The sequence below is a fragment of the Pelmatolapia mariae genome, linkage group LG13, assembly GCF_036321145.2.
Source record: "Pelmatolapia mariae isolate MD_Pm_ZW linkage group LG13, Pm_UMD_F_2, whole genome shotgun sequence".
Classification (NCBI taxonomy): Eukaryota; Metazoa; Chordata; class Actinopteri; order Cichliformes; family Cichlidae; genus Pelmatolapia; species Pelmatolapia mariae.
This window is the reverse complement of record NC_086238.1, coordinates 1,350,667-1,374,187: the sequence shown is the minus strand read 5'-3', so window position 1 is coordinate 1,374,187 and position 23,521 is coordinate 1,350,667. Positions and strand designations below refer to the sequence as shown.

Sequence of the window (23,521 nt, the reverse complement as noted above, 5' to 3'; positions counted from 1 at the left end):
CTACATTGTAGGCACAGCCACCCTGGGGCGCACTGACAGAGGCGCAGGGCCCAGGGATACTCATGCCTTAGGACAACAAGGGACAGGAGGAGAGTAATGGGGAACTAAAGGCAGGAAACTGTTAATGACCTTTCAACCTTTTAGGAATTTCACTTTTTAGAGAGCTTCCTAGTGAAAATCAATGTCAAAGTTTTGTTTTCATAATTGCTGAAAGCCAAATTCTTAATTGAAATTAAAATCTAACTAATGACCCAGCCCTCATTCTGGTGGGCATTTTGATCCTTTTAGTGAGAAGACTGAAACAACTTGTAAACATTGCCTTTTAAGCTGCAACTGAGCTTTGAAGAGGACATCTAACAGACAGATTTTCAACACAGTAGTGCTTTATAATCATCTTGCTGTGTGCATTTTGTAAAATCTAAAAAACTTTCCTATAAAATCTGAAATTTGTTCCTTCTCTCTTCTGGCCTGCACTGCCAGTCATTTGACCTCCAATTATACAACAGTAAGTCAGTGTGTCTGTGTGAGCCAAAAGCTGGGTCAATGACACAGAGTTAATGCTGAAAGCACTTAAGCCAAGCACAAGAGTCTGGAGTGAAAGCTAGAGCACCTCTCTAATCAGCTTGTGTGCCAGTCCATGAATGTGTAATGTTTGTTTGTGACTACTGTAATGCCAGGTTATGTATATCTGACAACTTTATGTATTTGTGGATTTTTTTTAATTAAAATGACCTTTATAGACTAAACATAAAACAGCTACAGTCTTTAGTGTCTAATTCAAACATTTGTTTTACTAATCTCATTACTTACTGGATCTTGCTGCTATAAAAACTACAGACTGGAGTGTGAATTGGAAAAGCAGAGGATTTTTCCAGTCACTTCTAGACTTCATTATTTCCACTGAACACCTAAAGACATCAAGCATGAAGATTACTTTGAAGCATTTTCCATTCTGTAAACAGCCTGGGTTGTTTCAAGCCAGAAGCTATTATTTTTCAGAGCTCTTCTTAAAAAGATAGCTTTGTAGAGGCAGCAGTAGCTGAGAGCTTAACTGCAGAAACAGACTGAAGGTCAAGTGTGGCCAATTATGAAAGGTCTGCCATGGCTGAGAAGAGGGACTAGCTGAGAGCAAGGTACAAGGAATAAAAGTGAGTAGGCTGGATGGATGAAAGTGGAGATCAAAGGCTCCATCATACCCTGAGGAACAGAGGTCAGGTAAGCGTCTTTTAAATCTTACCCCGTGAGAAAGCACAGGAAGCAAAGGGAACAAAATGCTGCTGCTGGCTAACAGCACTGGCCTGCAGATGAAGGGTTAAACTCTCTGCACAGAGAGTATGGAAACTTCTGGTAAATAAAACCAAGTTTAAGTTGTCCCAATTTCTGGGAATGACAACTGACAAAATAAAAATAAAATCAAATAAGTGAGAGAAACAAATGAGCCATTTACACACGGGGAATGGTTTGTACTTCCCTTCCTGTTTTTTTTTTTTTTAAATTATTTTTATTTTTCTGCTTACTTATCACTTTCAATACATTTCTGGGATGCAGGGGGAGTCCACTCATAGCATTATCTCTGGATAAAAAAAAAATAAAAAATGAAAAGGCTTTCTAGGCAAACTGAATCCTACATCTGACATATCAAGGGGAGAGAAGCAAGTCAAACATTTGAGGTAATCAAAGCCCGTAGAAATGGATATGCGTGAATAGTTGACAAGATAATTAAGCATTACTGACCTCACCAGTTGGCGCCCAAATTACTACTTGGTTAAACTAATTACTTCTATTTTATTATTGTACAAAACCCACACACTGCTGTTTCTGAGATGTTACTATGTTGCCCGTCACCAGTCAGGGCTGCAGCTCAGAGGGCATGTCTCTCTTGTTTGTGACAGGAAAGTGCAAACTAGCAGCCACATGTGACAGCCACATGAACCATAGCTTCAGTACTTTGATAAAAAATGAACGGCTGAAGTCAGGTGTGCCAGAGTAAACTTGTGCACAACGACCCATGATGCACTGTCATATGATGATATCACAACAACACAAAGAGCAAGATGGTATGAGTGAATCTGTGTTTCCCACCAAAAGATCCCTGCATATAATCATGGATTAAAAAAATAAACAGAGAACAAAAGGGTTTCATGAATCACAGTGGTAGTAGGAAACCAATGCAAATAATGATCAACATGCATCTTACTTCCACTCTAAGGGAAAACACAACAAGAGCCTCAGGCAGAGATCAGGCACAGCAGGAATCATGTAGATCATGAGTTTGGGAGCAAAATAATTAAGAATGAAACTACCTTTCAGTGGGAGAAGTGAGGTAATAAATCCTTTCTTCCCACACCACCATTCACCAACAGCCTCAGGGAGTGACTGACACTGTACGAATCACAACCATCACATGCTTAAGAGCGCACACAGCAGAAAACAAGGAGCCATGGTGAATACATTTCTAAATTTAATGATAGATAAGCAGTCAGGTGACTGTCACAGCGCTGATATTTGTGAGTAATCAATTATTTTGTCTATGAATCAAACTGAAAAGGGAAAAACGAGAAGATTTTAAGTCTTTAAGACAATTTGCTGGCAAATTAAACTGCTTATGTTTTAATTTCTCTCATATTATAATTCAAACAGCAGCTTAAAAATGTTAACTCTCCAACACATCTCTCCCCCTTTAAATAAAATGCCTTTATTCTCATGGCACAGTCATTAATTCACCCATTTTCTTAGCCACTTATCCAAAGCAGGGTCACTGGGGGCTGAACCGATCCCAGCATGGTAATGTTTTCTAATAGGTTTCAGGATATAAGCTTCAGTCAGAGTTAAACAGGCGGAAAATGAAATTTTCCCGATATAGCATTAAATTCATATTATCATTATTATGAGATTTATAACAAACTGAATTTGCCTCTGTATAGTTTAATGTATCTCAACATATAACACGCAGTAACAAAAAAAAAAGATATGTTTGGGTGCACATGAATTTATGACTGGATTTCTGCACACTTTGATATTTATGTGCAGGAGGCCATTTCTGAATGCTGGACTAATTTTTTTAATCAGAGCTTAATGTGACTGCATTTGGAAAAGTGGTCATAAATCTAAATAAATGTCCAAAGTAAGTAGCCATACACTGAGCAGGTATAACATCATGAACACCTGCCTAATATTGCATTGTTCCACCTTTTATTGAGAGCTGGGGAATTTGGAGGCCAAGTCAACACGTCAAACTCATTGTTGTGCTCCTCAAACCACTCCTGAATCATTTTGCTTTGTGGCAGGGCCCATTATTCTACTGAAAAAGGCCACAGCCATCAGGGAATACCGTTTCCATGAGAGGGTGTAAACGGTCTGCAACAATGCTTAGGTACATGTCTAAGTAACATGCACATGGCAGGATGGCAGGGCCCGAGGTGTCCCTACAGAACATTGTCAAGAGCGTCACAATGCCTCCACCAGCATCGCGTGCCAGGTTTTCCGGAGGTAAGCGACAGACACATAAACACACAACCCTGACCATCCATGTGATGCAAAAGAAAACATGATCCATCAGACCAAGCCAGCTTCTGCCATTGCTCCGTGGTCCAGTTCTAATGCTCACGTTGTCACTGATGCCACTTTCAGCTTTCCAACAGCTTGTCTGTTGGATCCAACCACACAGGTCAGCCTTCGATCCCCAGGTGCACCAAATGAATCTTGTGACCCAATATTGTTGAAACTGTTCAGCCGACATCGATTCACTTATGTTAACTAATTATGGTAAAGCTAAATCATTCACCACTGCATGTCAAAATGTAAATGTAGCTTTATGCTGACGGTGACAAACTTCCAATAGGTGTGTTTCTCTTTTACCCACAGACTATTGAGTTTGGTGTGTTTGACTGCACATTAACCTCCTCTGCTGCACCACCCTGGCTGTTATGCCATTGGTCATTGGCAACCCCACAGGGTGCTATGATTGGACAACGAAGCAAATCATTCAAAGAGACCCAGAGGGGGAAAAAAACACTTTGTACTGCAAGAGGGGATCCTAAATTCCACCTACGTCAACTATATTTTCCAAAAGCGCGTTTTAAAACTGTACGAACTGTACAGTTCCAGACACACACACGGTATGAATCAGCCTGCAGATGCTGCAGCAGTGCTCTGCAGGCTGATAAATGATGAGCAGTCTTCAGGGCTGTGTGTTTTTTTCTGGCTGACAGCAGCGAAGTCAAACACACCAGCAGTTTTCATCACATTTTACACCCCATTGACTACTTCACAACCCTGCAATGTTTCATGTCTATTGGTGTGTGTAGGAGGAGTGTGTAAATGCCCTGTTTTTGTCTCATGATTGCAGCACAGAACAACAACACTTGGGTGAATTCTACTGCAAAGCAAGCCACACACCCCCCCCCCCCCCCCCCCAAAAAAAAAAACAGAAAAAAAAACCAACTGAGGTGCGACAGACGAAGGAAGATGAAGTAATCGGGAGAGGAGGGAGATGAAAGAATAAATGGAGTGAAAAGCAGTCATTTCACTGTGAAAGCTAACCCAGAAGACATCAGTGAGCTTGGGGCAAGAAAATAGAAGAATCAGAATTAGAAAAAGAGTAGATAAACTTCAATAATAAAAAGCTCAAGCACTAAACATAAAAATTGCTTTACATTTGCTATAATTTTACATTTTACTTGTGTGTTTCTAAATAAACAAGCATGGATTGTAAAACTGAAACAAAAACAAAGGAGATGTTTGCAATTAAGTAAATTCAATCCAGGGTCAGAGTTACTTTTCCCCAAAACCTCAAACATAATGACAATCCAGATTTTATGGTTTCATCCAAAATTCCCGGACAAGAGAAATGACAGCTCTCTACTACAACCTGGCAATAAAAACCCTCTACCGGTGCCAAAGTTATACTCAGGAATCTGTCAAGGCCTTCAGATTTAAAGAGAATGGAGAGCCACGTCAGACAAGTTGGCAAGAAGAGGTTTCTCTGGCAGAGAAATGAGATGGACGCTCGCCATAATGCACACACGCTCAGCAGAAGACAACATGTCACAGCCTGACGCACGCTGGTCATTTCCACTGAAAAGGTTGGCCATTAGTCAACTGTCAGCCAGATGCTTCAACCATGGAATTCATTTCTACACTTCACGCATTTCAAAACACACAAGTACATAATAACTGTGTTAAGAACACCACTTCCACTGCATTTCATGCTTAGAAAGACACTTCAAATTTAAATTTCTTTTCAGTGCCCTCTACCACAAACTGATTCGAACAATAAGAGCCTGATTAATGTATAATAATAATTATTATAATAAAGCATGAACCAAAGGAAAATCCTGAGCACTGGAATAACATTATTGCTTTAACCAGTTTTGTAACCTGTGACCATCCACTTATTAAAAGTGATTGAATTTTACCCTATACCAAGTTCTACCAAATACTAGCCAAGAAAAATAAAATGACGTATTTGAGTTTGTGGCTAACACACAGTTAAAGTCAGTTTGAAAATCTCCACATGCTTTCTTCATCTTGTCATCCAAAGCCCTACCTGAAAAACACCAAACTGTCAAGCTGTACCAGTTTCTACTGCCTAATTAAGTGACACCGAATTACTGAATTTGATAACTGCAAAACATTTTATCACTATTCAGACATTCATGAGACACTTTACGCTGCTGCATCAAGGAAATGAAGAAAAAGTTATAAGTAGAGCATTTTGTGCCCTAGGGGTCAAACAGCAAGCAATGGATGTTAACCAGCTATATAATGCATATAATGCAATCGGCCCAGTGGCTGATATAAAGTTAACAGGGAATTTATGCACACACCCATCACTTCTGCTTAAAAAATTGTCAACAATAACCAGAAAAAACAAAGATTTCTGTCACATAAATGTATCTCATGTTCAGCCATGCCTTGACTGTCTATTCATGCCATGCCTAGTCATCTCCACCAAATGCCCACTGAAAGCCAGAAACACAAAGCATCTATAAAGTGCTTTCTACGATAAATTCTTCTGCTGCTTGAATCTGCAGCAGGACCCCTCGTCTCCCCAAAGCAGATGGGAAAATCCACTTGTCTCTGTGTTTACCTGATAAGAGTGTCTGTGTGTGTTCAAAATGTCTAAATTCCTATAAAAGTGTGGACGTATGCCTTCAGGGTATGTGTGCAGTCTTTGATTGATATGAAGCTTCTTCCTCAGAACTGAACGTTCCCTGTTATGTCACGTGGGTGTGAAGGAAGAAGTGATGATTAGCCATGCTTGCATGAGCAAGACAGACCAACCATGTAATCAATAATGTCTCTGTGCTGATTGCAGTGTGCAACTCCCACATCTTCTGTGTGGGTCTGCAAGACCTACTGTACTCATTCAGGTAATACTTCGTATATTTAGGGTCTGAAATAACACAAACTGGCTGATTAAAAGCTTAAATTTACAGCCATTATGATACCAAGTTTTCTGATAGAAAAGCTGTTAATCTCAGTGGTTTAGAAAAGCACACAGAGGGGCAAATTAATGTCACACTCAATTAATGTGAGATTAACTGTGAGAAAGTGAGAGAGACTGTACAACCTATAATATAGTATAAGGCAAATAATGACCTAACCCACCCAGGTCACATCACCTGATCAGTGAGCGTGTGAAAGTCTCCAAGCTACTCTATGTTGTCACCAGGAGATTACCAAAATTATAGATTATCAGCCGTCAGAGAAATGTCCCAAGCACATATAAGCCTCCAAAAGGCCACAAAACATCTACATTCATAAATATTCACAGACAAAAGCACACAAAAAAAACATGTTAAAAAACATTCTGTAAAAGAATTATAAGTTACAAACTTCCTGCCACTTATTACGCATCATAATTACCTGCTTTGAATGAAAAGCAACCGATACTAATGTAAATATTTCATCCAAAGACAGAACAGTCTTGCTGCAAGACTGAATGGTGTCTCATTTCCCTGGCAAACAAAAACAGTGTATTCATTAAATTTTAAATGGTTCGTCAGCATTGATCCTGCAGTCTGAAACGGCTGTGTGAGTGATGTTCTAACTTCCTGAGCTGCAGAAATCAATCAGATAGAGCAACAAGGGCACAGATAAAGGCTCGAAATCACTTTTAAAAAAATATAACAACAGGAAAGAAAACTCTATCCATTACATTACCGCTTACATTAGCATGATGAAAAATTAAATGAATGTTCAGCAAACTTTCCCACGCAGGAAATAATCCAAAAGTGTAAAATGATTGATGTGGTTGGTTTTAACAGGTAGATAGAACGCTTTTTCACAGGCTGTATCACCAATTCAACTGACAAAAGCGGACGACAAATTCGGGCTGTGTAATAGATTGATTTTGATGCATGCTCAATCATCCAGGTAAGTAAATCTCCAAAAGTTGATTCTGTTCATCTGGACATAGTGTTTTGTGGGAGAAACGTTTCGTCACTCATCCAAGTGACTTCTTCAGTCTCAGTTGACTGCAGGTTTCCCCAATCTTATAAACAGTACATTTGCATAATGAATGAAACCAGCCCACTGAAGGAACAATGGGCTGGGAGGTCAGTTCCTTAATCTTAATTATGCAAATTCTCATGACCATTGATTAACAACCACTGACCAAAACCCACTGATCAAAGACCACTGATCAATGGCCATGAGTACCATTCACAGAGAGTTGGGTAATGGCTGTAATCACAGCACTGCAAGATGGCGAAAGATGTACCCTTAGGCCCCCTCCTCGATTCAGAGATGGTCTTTCCCTTTCCCTTTAAATGGCCTCCTTGACTCTGCGCTCAAACCAGCGTTCCTCCCTGTCCAGGATGTGTACATCCTCATCCTTGAAAGAGTGTCCACTGGCCTGTAGGTGTAAATAGACTGCAGAGTCCTGGCCTGACGAGGTAGCTCTTCTGTGTTGTGCCATCCGCTTCGCCAGAGGTTGTTTGGTTTCCCCGATGTATAAATCCTGGCAATCCTCCTGGCACTTAACAGCGTACACTATGTTATTATGTTTGTGTCGGGGGACCCGATCCTTGGGGCGGACCAATTTTTGGCGCAGCGTGTTTTGGGGTTTGAAAGCCACAGAGACCTGGTGTTTAGAAAAAAAATGCGTCTCAACTGCTCCGATACTCCTGACACATATGGGATCACTACAGGTTTTCGCTTGGGCAGCGGTTGTCCTTCTCTCCTGGATCGGCTGGAGCTTTCTTTAGGTGCCTTTCCAGCTTCTTGATGTGCTGTTCTTCTGCCTCCCTGGCCACTGTGTCAGCGGGGATGGTGTTCGCTCTGTGTTGTAGCGTCCTAATGACACCCAGTTTGTGCTCCGGTGGATGATGAGAGTCAAACCTTAAATACTGATCCGTATGCGTAGGTTTACGGTACACGTCAGCTTTTAGATGTCCCCCATTACTGATGGAAATCTCAGTCTAAGAAGGCTAACCTGCCACTTTTCATATCCTCCCTGGTAGTGCTGGGCGATATGACGATATATATCGTGTGGACGATAGAAAAGTGTCTATCGTGCCATTTGTCTTCTATCGTTTCTAACCCTAATTTTATAAATTATTACATAAAATATATCATTAACCCTTTACAACTGGTCGGAGCAGGCACACTCCGTTTTGCCTAACTATTTTTAAATCCCTGTAGAACTGGAACCACGTAAGGTGGCGCAATAATTTTTTTTGCATATGAAACCGTGGGAGTTGTACTTACATCTTATTCCATTAGCTTGTCCTAGGTCACGGTTTCCTTCCACATATAGCTTTGCAAAAATTGCATAAAAAACACTTCCAGCAACAAAAACATAATATTCCAGAAACACGCTTTGCCGATCCGATCAGCTGTTCATAGCACTTCCTACGTTGGAATATAAGTCAGCGCAACTATCGCATGTCCGCCATTACCCGTCCGAAACCGGAAGTGACGTCATTTTCGCGGAAAATTTAGTTTTTTACCTTCAAAGCCTATGTTGGTGTTTTTAAAAGTCATGTATGACTTTATGCTTTTCTGTATCGTTTCTGGGATGCTTAGAAGTCAAATTACACTCTTGGAAATAGTTTATTTTGATGCCCATGTTGTTTTCTTTGCAAATTTGCATTATAATATTTATTTTCATTTTTCCTGTAGTATATAAAAATTAGTGTATCTCAAAAATAAAACTATGACGACACTCAAAATAAATTTCTCATGGTTGGAAACTATTTTGTGCAACTTTTTTGTATTTACAGTTTTGAGGGATAAGCCTCTAACTAGGTAATATATGTAAAAAAAAGATTAAAAAAAAAAAAGATTTTCAATTCTTTTGTAGTTTATTGCACTTTTTTGCAATTTATGTAGTTACTATGGACTTAATGCATACATATTATTAAAATTTGGGCTATAATGGTTGTATTGATGTATAGCAACTTGAAATGCTCCCACAAATGGCACTACAGCATGTAAACTGTAAAGATAAGCTCTGGCGGACTTGGTTCTATGGTAGGTCTTAAAGGGTTAAACAGCCTGTGGCAAATATATTAGTGTTGTCTTCTCACTATACATACTCTTAACTTTATGCAAGAGAAAATGGTTTTGCGACATGGTGCTGCTTTACGTGCACCCGGATTTGCGACATGCTTTACGGTAACTCAAAACAAAGACTGCACCCTCTTCACTCGCTGTTTACAGACTGCATACTTTCCAGATGACCACAGGTCAGGTGGTATATCGTGATATATATCATTATCGTGATATAAAAGAATTCATATCGTGATAAATATTTTTTCCATATCGCCCAGCACTACTCCCTGGTGAATTTGATGTGTCGGTCCACCAAGTTAATGTGATCCGTGAATTGTGGTACGTCCTGAGTAGGGCTGGGCCACATTATACCGTTCACGGTAATACCGGTATAATGTTAGGCAACGATAGCAAAATGAAATATCGCGATAGAATATGAGTAAAACGCGCATGCGCAGTGCCTTTGTTTTCATATGCACATGGCCGATTGTTGAGTGAAACAGATGAACCAGAATTGGTTTGTAAAAATGGTGCAACTTCAGTGATGTGGAACTGGTTTGGTGTTTGTCCGTCAGATACACGACAAAGCACATTTTTTTGCAGAACATGCAAGCGGGCCGTCGTTATTGCCGTATTTGTCGGACTAAGATGCTCTTAAATCTGGGAGTAATCTGGGTCCTAAACTCCGTATGCTTCAGGTCAAACGAACACTGCAGCATCACTGAGAGTTAAAAACTGTCTAAATTCTTCCATCTTTAATAAAACGATCAGCATTACTGCTTTACCAGGTGTAACTATGAAGTTTAACTTCCAGGCATCCATGAAAACATAATTTATTACATTTAACGGAGTTAGAAGTTAGCAGGAAGCTAGCGGAAGTTAGCTCGCTAGTTTCGCTAGTTACCTAAGCATGATATAGCATGTTCTGACAGAGAATTCTGAAAAAATTCAAACGTACAGCTCTGCTATCACTTCCAACATAAATGAAGACAGGAAACTAAACAGCAGTGACGTTTGTAGGGTTACTGAAGTTGGGCTACCTGGTATATAATGATGTCCTACGTGATCGCTAGCGACACAGCTATGTTAGCATAACATAAACAGTGAAGTTGGAGGACGAACACTAACTTTTCCACTTATAAAAGTTAACGTTAAGGTTCCTGATAGTTAGAGACAAATGCAATCGCATGGCAGGATGCTGTAAACGGACCAAACTTCAGTCAGGAGAACAACTGAGATAATCCATCCACAATATGAGGTTAGTCATTAATATACTGCAACAACATGGGAATAGAGCAGCTGTGATAGAATACAGCATTAATGAATCAATGGTACAGAAGTGGAGGAAGCAAGAAGAATGAGTTGAATAAAGTTTGATTTATCTGACTGCTTTGTTTTGCTTAATGTGCCTTATAATCCCGTGCACCTTATGGTCCGAAAAATACGTATTTGACTTTTTTATTTGGCGCACTGCAGTTTAATGTTGCAAAGCACCTCTTTTTAACTTCAGTGGATATTATACATGGTTATGCTCAGGATATGTCAGCCCATTTCTACTGGAAATGCCTTTTGGTTAAACTTTCAGCAAGGAATTTGCATTTGCACTGTTAAATGTTTATATAGCTTTAATGCACATAAAAAAAAAAACAGCTGCTTGTTTAAGTAAAATAAATGGATGGGGGGGTTTTTTGCGCTAGTAAAGTTGCGGAGTTGTATTTTGTCTCGCAGAAATTATATCGTTAGTTATATCGTTATCGCAAATTTTCAAATATATATCGTGATATATATTTTTGGCCATATCGCCCTGCTCTAGTCCAGATGAACAGAAACAACTTTTGGAGGTAATAGATTGATGCTTTAGAACTTACCAACATGATTTCAGAAGACATTTAGAATTTATATCCCTTTCTCAATGTACCTAAAAAGCTCACTTTCCATATTCTCCTTCAGCAAGAAAGGAGACAACACCTGTCCAACAATCAGGAATAACTCATTGAAGGCATTTGTGAACCAAATACTAAAACTACATGTAAGAGTTGACAGTTTGCAAATCTGCAGGATTTGGGAGCCACAGTAAGAAAGAAGGTACCCCGACTCTCACAAAAAATCTGTCTTTCACAGAAAACAGATATTTCTCTTCTCTGCGTTTTAACATGTTACTCTGGATGCAAACTAATATGCTAAATAATCAAAGTCAGACAATAAACTTTATAAAAATTCAAGGCAGCAATACTTGAACTCCTCCCATGTTATGAAAGGTTAAATTACTGTTTCTGTCAATGTAGCCTGGTGAGGCATTATGGCTTTACTTCCTTCCCCCATCTGATGGTGGGTAAACCAGTAAAAATAATAAAATGTTCAGTGTGCAAATAAACAGATTATATCTTTAGGCAGCTAAAGCTGTTTTTAAGCCGACTGTGACCTCACCTGCTGCCTTTATAGAGGGGAAAAAAAAAAGCAGACATCAGCATGACTAGTTGAGTGGATGATAAAAAACACGTGACAAGAGAATCAATATCCTCAGATGCCCTAAACTCTTACACAATTCTCAAAATATGAAAACATAATAGTACATGAAATTAGTGCATAAGACACTAAAATTTAAGCATATGAGTTGATTTAAGTAAATAATGTTTTTCCAACCTATTTAAGAAGAATTCTACTGCAAGATCTGGGTAGCAGAGACTGAACTCCACAAACTAATCTGACCTTAAGTACATTTCAACCACATTTAAATGATATTATGACTATTAATTCTTTCAAATGGCTCCTATATACACACACATACAATTTTTAAATGGAACTCCATTACATTACACTTAGTTTTGACAAATTTCTGAATGCTGCCTGACTTTTAGTTTTCTTTTTCCCACTTGTTTAACTGGGGTTTTGGCACCTCAGTATCAATCAGCGTTAGGGCTGGGCGATATGGCCTAAAATCCATATCACGGTATAATTTGAAGCATGTGCGGTAACGATATATATCGCGATATATTCTTTTCTTCTGTATAACGTAGAGCTGGGCGATAGAACGATAACGATATGTATTGCGAAATAACTTTTTCTCGATAGAAAAATTAAACTATTGCGATAGGCCTCATCTCTCTTGTCCTCTTAAAAAAAACAAACAAACAAAAAAAAGAAAAAAACCAGCCAATCCAAATTAAGTAGCGCAGAGCCAAACCAATCACAGCCGCAGCGTCACGTCACGTGACTTGTTACGTACAGCACAAGTGCCAAGGCGCACATGTGTATTTGTTTTTGCAGCCGGGCTGCCCAGGTAATGAAGGAAATGAGTTTGCCGACTAGAGAAAAATCAACCAAGAGCGTGAGCAAAGGTTACCGAAGAAAAAACCGATGATGGTTCCAATCCCGGAGAGCTTATCGAACGGAAGGGCCATAGAAGTTCCGTAGTGTGAAGGTATTTCGGCTATTTCAAGTCTGACAAAAAACAGAGTAGCGCGCACTGTAAATTGTGCCGAAAGCAAGTCTGGAAATACAATAAACCGGTGCATGCTCAATCTCTGACTGAAAGCGCTAATTCGTCATTCGGCTTTTGTCAGACTAAAGTCACTGTTAAAACTGTTTGAAAAGCTAAGCTATACAACAAGGAGAGATTGAGAATTTCCTTTTAGTTCTCAGTTTATTTGATATTGACAAAAGTTAGTCAATTTTGTCTGTTCTTCTGTAAAACGAACTAAGATTTATTTTTAGAATTAAAATTTTGTTTCTAAGTGGAATTGACAATTTAGTAGTTTGTTTTGTTTGTTCTATTTTGAAACTTAAACGCTTTAGCGCCTGCCTTTTGTGTAGTTTGCAATATTTGCCTTTATTTATCTGAAACTGAAGTCTCATGTTCCTCAAGTACATCTACCCTGTTGAACCTATTATGGGAAATAAATATTTAAATCAAAACAAGCTGCAGATTATTTCACATTTTACTTGTGAGCAACGGCACATTTAAATCTTACAAATATAGTTATTTGGCTTATATCGTGATATATATGTTTTTTTCATTTCAGGCGAAAACGATATCGTGATATGAAAAAATCTTATATCGCCCAGCTCTAGTATAACGTATTTTACACACTATAAGGCACACTTAAAATCCTTTAATTTTCTCAAAAATCGACAGTGTGCCTTATGTATGAATTCTGGTTGTGCTTACTGACCTCGAACCGATTTTATGTAGTACACGGCGCGTAGAAATCTGTCAAAAAATGTTTTAGTACGACTTTGGTAAGCTACAAAGCCGCACTGCTTGATGGATTGCCGGAGCATTACGGCTGCCCTAGTCAGGAGCCTCACAGAGTAATCTGGGTCCAAAACTCCGTCTGCTTCAGGTCCCAAAGTCAAACGAACACTGCAGCATCACTGAGAGTTAAAAACTGTCTAAATTCTTTCATTTTTAATAAAATGAAAGAATTTTTAAAGCGTTGCTGCTTTACCAGGTGTAACAATTAAGTTTAACATCCAGGCATCCATGAAAACAGAATTCATTAAATTGAACTGAGTTAGAAGTTAGCAGGAAGTTAACTCGCTAGTTCTAGTTTCCACCTAAACATGATATAACATGTTCTGACTGAGAGATTTCTGAAAAAATTAAAACGTACAGCTCTGCTATCACTTCCAACATAAATGAAGAGAGAAAACTAAACAGCAGTGACGTTTGTAGGGTTACTGAAGTTGGACTAGCTGGTATATAATGATGTCCTATGTGATTGCTAGCAAAACAGCTACGTTAGCATAACATTAGCACAGTGAAGCTGAAGGATGAACGCTAACTTTTTTCCACTCAAAAGATAACGTGAGGGTTTCTGGTGGTTAGGGACAAATGCAATTGCATGGCAGGATGCTATAAACGGACCAAACTTCAGTCAGGAGAACTACTGAGATAATCCATCCACAATACGAAGTTGGTCATTAATATACTGCAACAACATGGGAATAGAGCAGCTGCGAGAGAATTCAGCATTAATTAATCAATGGTACGGAAGTGGAGCAAGCGCAGTTTTTGGCTTTCCCCATATTCCAAAAGTGCTTCGTCTCTTTGCTATTACTGTCGCCCGGCATAATTTGCAGATGATATTGTTTGCAGCCGCTGCAATACTTACGACCAAAACAGGCGCCGCTTGATGACACCATCAACATGCGCTATCGCGGTAGAGCGGTATAGTCAAAATCTCTACCATTGGCCAAATTTATATCGTTTCTATCGTATACCGTTTATACCGCCCACCCCTAATCAGTGTGAATAAAAACAGCAACAAAAATGGTAGCTGCATAGGCAGACCCCACCCTCATCAACTTTTGATGCAAACCTAGTCATTTCAGTCAGGCCTGAAACATGACAGAAACCGCACAGTTCAGAAAAGACAGTCAAAGGTTACTCCTAGGCTTTCAAGGGATAAAGACTTAGACAACTAATAAATTATTCACGGGGACCATCCCTATATCACACGTCCACATTCTTCCTATGTGCTTTTTGGTTCATATCACTGGTATTTACTGATATTTTAATAAACAAAAAATGTGGTTTATGCCTGAGGCAATTAAACTCCACTCAAAGAGAAACTTGTTTATAAACACTGCAAAAAAAAAACCCCAGAAATTTAAAAATAAATAAATAAATCAGACAATAGAAGTACACTCAATTATATAAAAACTTGTCACAATTAAAAATGTGTACAAACTTTCAGTTAAAACATGTATTCTGGATAAAATTTGAAGATCATTCAAGCTCAACCAAAGATCATGTGACAAGAAGCAGCAAGCAACCTGAGGCAAAGGAGTTCAACATGAAGGAAAACACATCCTTGAAGTGACTATTTGAAGTCCAGTTATCAAGATCGTAGAGATTACTCTACTGAGCCTTTGAATATTTGAAATGCTTTTATATTTCACACTAAGCACAAATCACCCACACGTGTACATACAGGCACATGCAGGAGTACTGACACAAAGTAAGCATTCAGCCTTTTTCTTCCTGTTATTGATTACGAAAATTAAAAAGAACTATGGGCTTTTTTTTGGTTCAGTTGGTTTTTGGCTTTGTTTTTTATTTTGTATTTTTTTTAGGACTTTATGAACCATTTGAGCTCTGGGGGCTGCTTCTAATGTGATTGAAACACCCCACTACAACCCTGATGTGACTGCTCACCTGATACATTTAAAAGGGTTTTTCTGGCCACAGCTATAAGAATGACTGACACACTAATTTGACAAAAACTGGTGCATCTGACACACAATAACGTTTCATATGCCTATATACAAATACAAGAAAGAAACTGGTTGAAAACTGTTTAAGCAGTTTGGTTACAGATTGTGTCTACAATTTTGACTGCTGTAACACAGGAATTTGGGCTCAACTTATCTTAACAGCTTTGAGCAAAATGCAAAAGCACTTGATCTCTAAGGATCAATAAATCACTGCAGTGCTGATTACCTATAGAAAGGAACTGTATTATATAACAACAAATGGCTCTGTATACACATTTCTGGCATTTCATAACATGAAAGCGCCTCTCAAGACTGCAAAACAAAGTGTACTACTGACACTGAGCTGAGCCCACCCACCCTTTGCTCTGGGAAGAGAGGTACATTTTTGTCATTCCTTTCTCCAACACGTTAACATCTGTCCCAGGTCGAAGCTCTGTGGGGCTGTGTTAGTCACGCCTACGGCACGCTACTTGAGAATCTGTGTCTGCAGGCTACATCTTTACCTTACAAGCCCAAGCTTTTCCCTCGTTACAGGGCACACAGCTGCAGGCATAACTGTAGCACGTATCTACCTATCTCTCCACTTCATCTCCACATCTAAAAGCACAGCTCGTCCGCCTCTTTCATAAATTCAAATATTTCTGGCATACAACCACAAGATGAGTCGCTAAACTAAAACTAAACAATATTAACTGATTAAAAACACTGCATGTATGTTACTATTGCAGAGTATGTGAGTGTGCAGATCATTTTTGTCATATTTCTAACAGCGTTCACATCTGACTAAAAGAAGCAGGGATGAGATTCGTGTCACTTAAGGGTATGGATGTCTTAGTATGGTTTTAAAGCCAGGAGGGCAAGGACCTCCTGCAAAACAGTCTAATTATTAATTCAATAACCAGCATTCTTTCTGTGGTGATGCCAGTATGATTACACATAAGTGAAAATGTACATATCTAAGTGTATAAACAAAAAACAAGTCCTATAAGCCAAGACTTGTGAAAGACACGCCTCAAAAGGCACCCTTTAAAACCTGACACACAACAGAAAGTATTACTTCTGGTTAAATGATTCTTCTCATGTAATGAGTGATCTATTAAGAACATTGATGGTACATAGCATGAGATGTCTATTGCCTTTACATGTAAATTTATAAATTTACACTACCAATTAATATCATTTTAAATCTTTACTGTTCAAAAATTATTTTCACTCCTGTGCAGTAAAGCTGGCAACTTCACAAAAGGAAAAGCAGTGCATTTAATTTTAAGAAACTCTGTAATTAACGACTTCTCGTTGGCATCTGTTAGTGGCAAAAGCACCTCATCATCCTAAAAAGCAAAAAAGGCACAAAGGGCTGAAACTCAAATGGTGTAGATCACAGCTTGGCATTTAAAACACCTAATACTGGAGTCCAGACTAAATCTTAACTCATCTTGTTTCTCTCTCAAATGGGAGTAAACACTTGATTTCTGCTACTTTTTTCTTAACCTTTATCAGAGTACAATGATCTGCTACTTAATAATGCCTCTGACAAGCAGCTAAATGTTTTATCACTCGCTGTGGAAATCATGTACATCACTGTTCTCTGTATGTCTGCAGACTTTCCTAGCTATTTGCTTGGTTTTCTGCTTGGGCTGATTCCCTCTCATCTCTTTACATACATGCGTAAAAACCATAATCAAGAGTTTAAGTCACTTTTAAACGGTCACTTTTAAAGGCTGCAGTCTCCTGTTGATTAATGTGACTTCATGTAAACTTAATCTGACAAACAACCTTTTGTTGTGTGCCTGGAGTTCATCAACTTAGACTGTTCTTGAGTTGTATTTATGTGACTGTTTACATTAACCATTAGATTTTTCCTGTGAATGAGACTTAACTGGTTATATTAATAATTTGTATATATGGTGAGTTTGGAGGTCAAGCTGAGATTCCCAAAAGCATCCCTAGAGCTGCTAGTGGTTTGCTCAAGAATATCAACAGAGGAGTGAGTGGAGGAAGAGAAGGGGAGTGAAGCCAGCACATCTGGTTGAAGTGAAATCTCTCTACTGCACCAAATCCACATCGATACACAAGAAAAAAAGAAACATTTTAAAAGCCAGCCGGGCTCCTCCCTGCATACAGACATGCCTGTACACCAAGGAGACTGTGAGTGTATGTGTGTGTGAATTATGGCCACCAGGAACAAGCTCGGCATTCCAAAACACACACACATACACACACCTTTCACTAGGCTTCAATGACAGCAATGTGGTCGCTAAAAACTCACCATTTCTTAGTGCATTCCACCATTAGTTCCTGATAGGAAGCCACGAACTGGAATTTAGACGCATGCTTCCCCACACGTTGCAGTCTCTTCCACACCGAGGCCATGTTTCTTTGGGACGCGGGGTAGTTTCTGCGTGCCTATCCCGTCCTGGACTTCCTTCTTTGGGCTTCCCTTCGCACGACTTCACGCTTGTGTTTATCTGAGCATATCCAACCCGCATAGACACATAGTTAATGTTTTACCGGAAGCACTTTAAAAAAAATAATAACAAGAACGACACTAAGAAGACGAAGATGATGATGATAAGGACCGTCTTTAAAAACTGGCGGATAAATCCAAACGTAAGGAGGTGAAATCTCTGCAGCAGGAGACTAGGCTTGATTTGTAGAAACGCATGATGCTAAGGAGAAAAGCACTCCACAATTTCGAAAGGCGTGATGAGTAATCCACTGGGTATAAATATCATTTTTCCATCTCCTGACCTTCCTGCAAAAGAAAGGGGGGGAAAAGACACAGTCGGTAGAGAAACACAGAAAAGCCCGGAGTATCTTTGACTATGTCACAAACCCACTAAACGTTATAGAGATGCAATTTACGTAAAGCAGCTGCTCCGTTATCACTGGCTTAAGCTCTGCAGATGTTACAACAAGACAGTTTATCTGCAGAGCACTTTGTTCATGTATGAGAATGCAGCAGCACTTAATGCTGCCAACACGGCGTGTCGGGGGGGGGGGCTATTTGCTAGCATGTTTGATAATAAAATTTGAATTTCTGCAATGAAATAATGAAAGACAAGCACTGACATCAGACTAAAACAAGCTCTTTCAACCACACAGTTAACAAAAGCTGCAACAACAGGCACCACCTGAAAGTGAGACCCCGCTAAAACACGTTTTAAACACGAACAAATTAGTGGAATTCCTCGGGAATCCAGGGAGTAGTCTGCGCCGCTGTCCGCCGCTAACCGGGATGATTCAGCTTCCAGGCTAACGACTTTACATGTGAAACTCCTGAGGCTATGTGACACTCACCTTACTGCAGCACCCAGCGCATAATGTGTTATCAGCAGAGATGGCGAACTGTCTTAAAAAGAGAACAAAAAAAAAAAAAACCAGACGAGTGAGTGTAGCCTGCTTGCTGGCTAATTGCCGCTTTCTCTATGTTGCAGCAACACCAGTCATACAGCTAGCTAGCCCTGCTAGCGACCACGGCTAGCCATCACAACATGGCACGAGCGGAAACCGTTGCCTGTCCCTCTGCTCCTCAGGTAAGCGCAACCCCCGGAACTCAAAAACCGGCGTTTATTCACGGCTGTCCCGCGGCTAAACTGAAGCAAAGTGAACCGATCCCTGGCAGGGATCCCCTCAGCTAAGTAGTCCGATAGTTACTGATACTTTGACTGATCTGTTTATCTGAAAAGTGCGTAAAGTTAGGCGAGGTCCAAAAAGGTTTCCGTTAGAGGAAGCTGCATTTTCAGGATAACTGAAAGAACAAGGATAACTCTTCAATTAATCTATTAATCAATCATTATTACAAGCCAAGGAGACTAAATTATAATAGGAATAAATAAACATATTATTATTATCATTATCATTATCATCATTATTATTATTATTATTATTATTATTATTATTATTATTATTATTAGTAGTAGTAGTAGTAGTAGTAGTATATAAAAAGTAAAATAAAATAAGACAATAAGATAGAGTTAAAAAAGTGAAAGATAATAGACTAGGGTGTTTACTTGGCTGTAAGTATTTTTTAGTGCAAAAGCCGATCTGATTATCATTCGCTCCCCCCCCCGACAAGTATCCCTTACAATATGAGCATTTAAAAAGGTTAAAACTAATAGTGCGTAAAATTCAAACTAAACTTTTTGATTGATTTTAGACATGTAAAAGAAAAATAAAACACACATAAGTAACAAAAGAGCATTGTAAACAGGTAAACAAGAAAAGGGATACTGAACTGCCATCAACAACACTATACCGATCAGTTTACATACTGGAAAAGGAGTAGGACGAAGAGTAAACTTTTGTAATCCTGCCTCTAAACTGTATTGACTGAAAATAAATTGAAATAAATATATTCAAAACAAATAAGTTTAAAAGATAGGAAAATTACAGACAAATAAAATCAAAACAAGACAAAAAATAAAATATAGAATAAGGGCTAAAAATACAGTTATACCCACAATATTTCTTCAGTAATATTTTGATGATATCATTATAAACTATTCCTCGAACTTGCTTATCAAGTTTTTGCGCAAGGTGTGTTTTATTTTGAAGGTTGATGCCCCTACTTCCTGTCTTGGTTCAGGCTAACTTCACTGATCCTCTCCTCTCCATCATTTGCTCTGCCGCTTGGATGACTGAAGGCTGGAGAAACGCCTCCAGACATCAGCCATTGGTGGCATTTTTGTGCCTGTTTACTCATTCATGAGGCATTTCTAGGATGTTGTTGCTGTTGTTATCGCCCCTGTTAAATCCTACATCCATCAAACACATCGCTTAATCCTTCATAGGATGGTAGATAAGGGTTTGCTGCTGCTGTCCCCAAACCTCCTCAAGTCACCATCAAGCATCTGGCAAGTCAAATATCTGCAGTTTGCCAAACGATGTGGCATTTAAATGCAGTATACAGTAACACATTCCTCCTTTTTTAGTGGGTTTCAGCTATACACATAAAAATAGCTTTTTTTGGGGGGGGGGGGGGCTGTTCTCATTATGCAAAGTCATATATTTTACTGGATCATGATAATTAACATGATAATGTTGCAACAGGTTAGTATCTTATATGCTGCTGGGAAGCTTTATTTCTAATCTGAAGTATCCTGAACAAAAACTGGGAGCTGGTTCCACAGGACAGGAGCCTGATGGCTCTGCCTCCCATCTACTTTTCCAAACTCTAGGAACCACAAAAAAGCCTGCAGTCTGAGAGCAAAGTGCTCTGTTGGAATAATATAGTACAATGAATTTTTTAAGTTAAGTTATGATGTAGGATTTTCAGTTCAGTGGGGGAGCCAATATTAGTTGATAAATTACAGTTTTTGTATCTAAAATATACCAAAAAAAAACCAAACAGAGCAGAAACAGAAATCAGCTTAAAAAAGACATAAATAGGGTGCAGCTACATTGAAACTACACTACTTTGTACTACATTGTACAAAAAAGATCCCATTAATGTTCTCATCCAACATCAGTGGTGGTGGGTAGCACCAGAGGGAGCAGTCGTATTTCCCCTCCCCTTGTGGACACATCCCTACTTGAAAGCCTGGATCTACAGCAGAGCTTCACCCTCAGGTTTGTACTAATGAAGATGAGACCTCCATTTTCTGGAGGAGGAGTTGTCTTTCACATGTTAAGAGGAAATAAAACACCCACTGCCCATCAGAAATCAATAAACCCTCATCCACACACACACACACACACACACACACACACACACACACACACACACACACACACACACACACACACACACACACACACACACACACACACACACACACACACACACACCATTGCACATGCTTCACACACCCCTGTTAACCACAGGCCTGTAAATGCAGAGCAGGAGAAGCAGAAGGAAGGAGGCCAGCTCTGCTGAGGGAAATCCAATATGAGGCAGATTAAATAAATCTCAGAAAAGATATGGGTATAATAACAGGAAATTGATATCTTATCCTTTTAGATGTTGCTCTGGGTTATGAGACACATGTGGGATGGTGGTGCTCTTTATTTTTCTATTTTTCTCTCTGGAGCTGGTTGAATAGTAAAAGTTTGACTCCATAGGTAATAGATAAAAATCTAGTGTAACTGTATTTGTGTTAAACAGTTTATTGATAAATATGCATCAAAGAGACAGTTGATTTTCTTACACTTAACCAACGAACCTAACTGCATGCCTGTGTTCAGTTTGTGGAAGGAAGCCAGATTACTCAGAGAGAACCCACACTTACACAGGAAAACATGCAAACAGAAAGGCACCAACAAGCTGGTTGCGTTGAAACCAACAACTTCTTGCTGAGTGCCGATGATGCTGCAGTTTTTAGTGGACCTTCATTTTTCAGCTCGTAAAACCTGAAAAATAATTTTTCCTGTGACAACACATTACTCAACCTCTAAATACCTGTTTATGATAATATGCAGGATTGTTTAAAACTCTGAGCACAACAACTGTTTTCCAATTTTGGAAATATAAGCCTCTCTGGATTAGGCTATGATGCAGTATGTTATAAAGCATCACAGTCCCAATGGTTTTCTTTAGTTTCCTGTTCATCCTATAGTTATTTTATCTGTGTGCCTATCATGTTCTTTAGTGATATTCTCTGTATTTTTCCTACTCACTTACCTGAATTTGATGGAAAATGTCTTGAGGTCAAGGCAGAATGGTGTGCAGAAAATCAGATTCTGTTTACTCTAGCCTCTTTAATACATGACAGTGGATTATGCCTGCTGTGCTGAAACGACAACATCCTTCTTAAATCTTAAGTGTCCAGTTTAAAACGTTTATTTATTAGCAACTGGGGAATTCAGGGTCTTAACACAGGAGACAACTTGTGTCAGAAAGGAGAAGGAGGTTGATCCATGTTGCTGGTAAGTTCTGAAGCGTCTAATGTTTGAACTGAATTGGTCTGAAATGGGAGTGACTGGCCAGATTTTTCCAGGAGGCAAAAGATAATGGAGGGCAGACATGCAGGTGAATAATTTGGTGGGGACGGACTATCTCAGAATGAGTCTACAAGAATAAGAGCAAATAAATCTAACAGAGAGACAGGTGACATTAGCAGAGGAACAGTGATCATCAGAAAGCCCGCTTAGGACAACTAAAAGAGATCAAGCTTGAAGGAAGCTTAAGTTGGCCCTTAAGTACTAGCTATATAACTACCATTTTTTTACAGTTAAAAAAAGGTAAAACAATTTTTTTTTCCACGTAGAAATTTCATCTATTGTAAAGGTGGTTTCTTAAAAAAATGTTTTTGTAATACAATCATAATAAAGACAGAAGTCTGTAAACAAAAAGAAAGACTGACTTGTTAGAGTTAACCCTTCATTTTAATGGCGTTCATGATCTTAATTTCTTAATTTTTGTGTTACTCTTGGTTCTTCAGACAAGGCAAACAGCCTCATGAGAAGCAGATTTTATCAGAGCACCATAACATTCACAGTTCACCCGTGCGTTTAAAAATATCTGCAGGTTATGGCAGGAAATAGAAAACGCAACATTAACTGCTTTTTTTTTTGTAAGACAGTGCGTCACTTTGAACTGTGGAATGATTTGATCTCTGTTCCTTTCATAAAGGATGGTTCAGTGGATCCTCTGGTAAAGTAGGTCATAAAAGATGTACTGCACCTTTCCGGGGTGTTTGGAGGATTCAGCCTGCTACAGACCAGCAGATTCCTCCAGGTCACTTCACTCAGTAGAAAACAGATCCCTCATGTGTTTTGTTCTGTTTTTATGTCCTGCTTTACTTTACTTTTGCCTTTTCAGCTGTGGTTGATGTTTCTTGTCTTCTGTCTTCCTCCTTGT

The 23,521-nt window shown here is 39.1% G+C and overlaps 1 protein-coding gene across 4 annotated transcripts in view; it reads right to left on the bottom strand.

The window, feature by feature from the left end:
- Positions 1-19,394, bottom strand: part of ehbp1 (EH domain binding protein 1) — a 161,762-nt gene extending 142,368 nt beyond the window's left edge. For all 4 annotated transcript variants that reach the window (XM_063492101.1, XM_063492103.1, XM_063492102.1 and 1 more), the window contains exons 1-2: positions 19,021-19,394; positions 17,990-18,475 (exon numbers count right to left, since the gene is read on the bottom strand). In XM_063492101.1, coding sequence (XP_063348171.1) covers positions 17,990-18,093 — 104 coding nt within the window. In that variant the 5' untranslated portion in view covers positions 18,094-18,475; positions 19,021-19,394. The remainder of the gene's footprint in view (positions 1-17,989; positions 18,476-19,020) is intronic.
- Between the last annotated feature and the right edge of the window lie 4,127 nt (positions 19,395-23,521).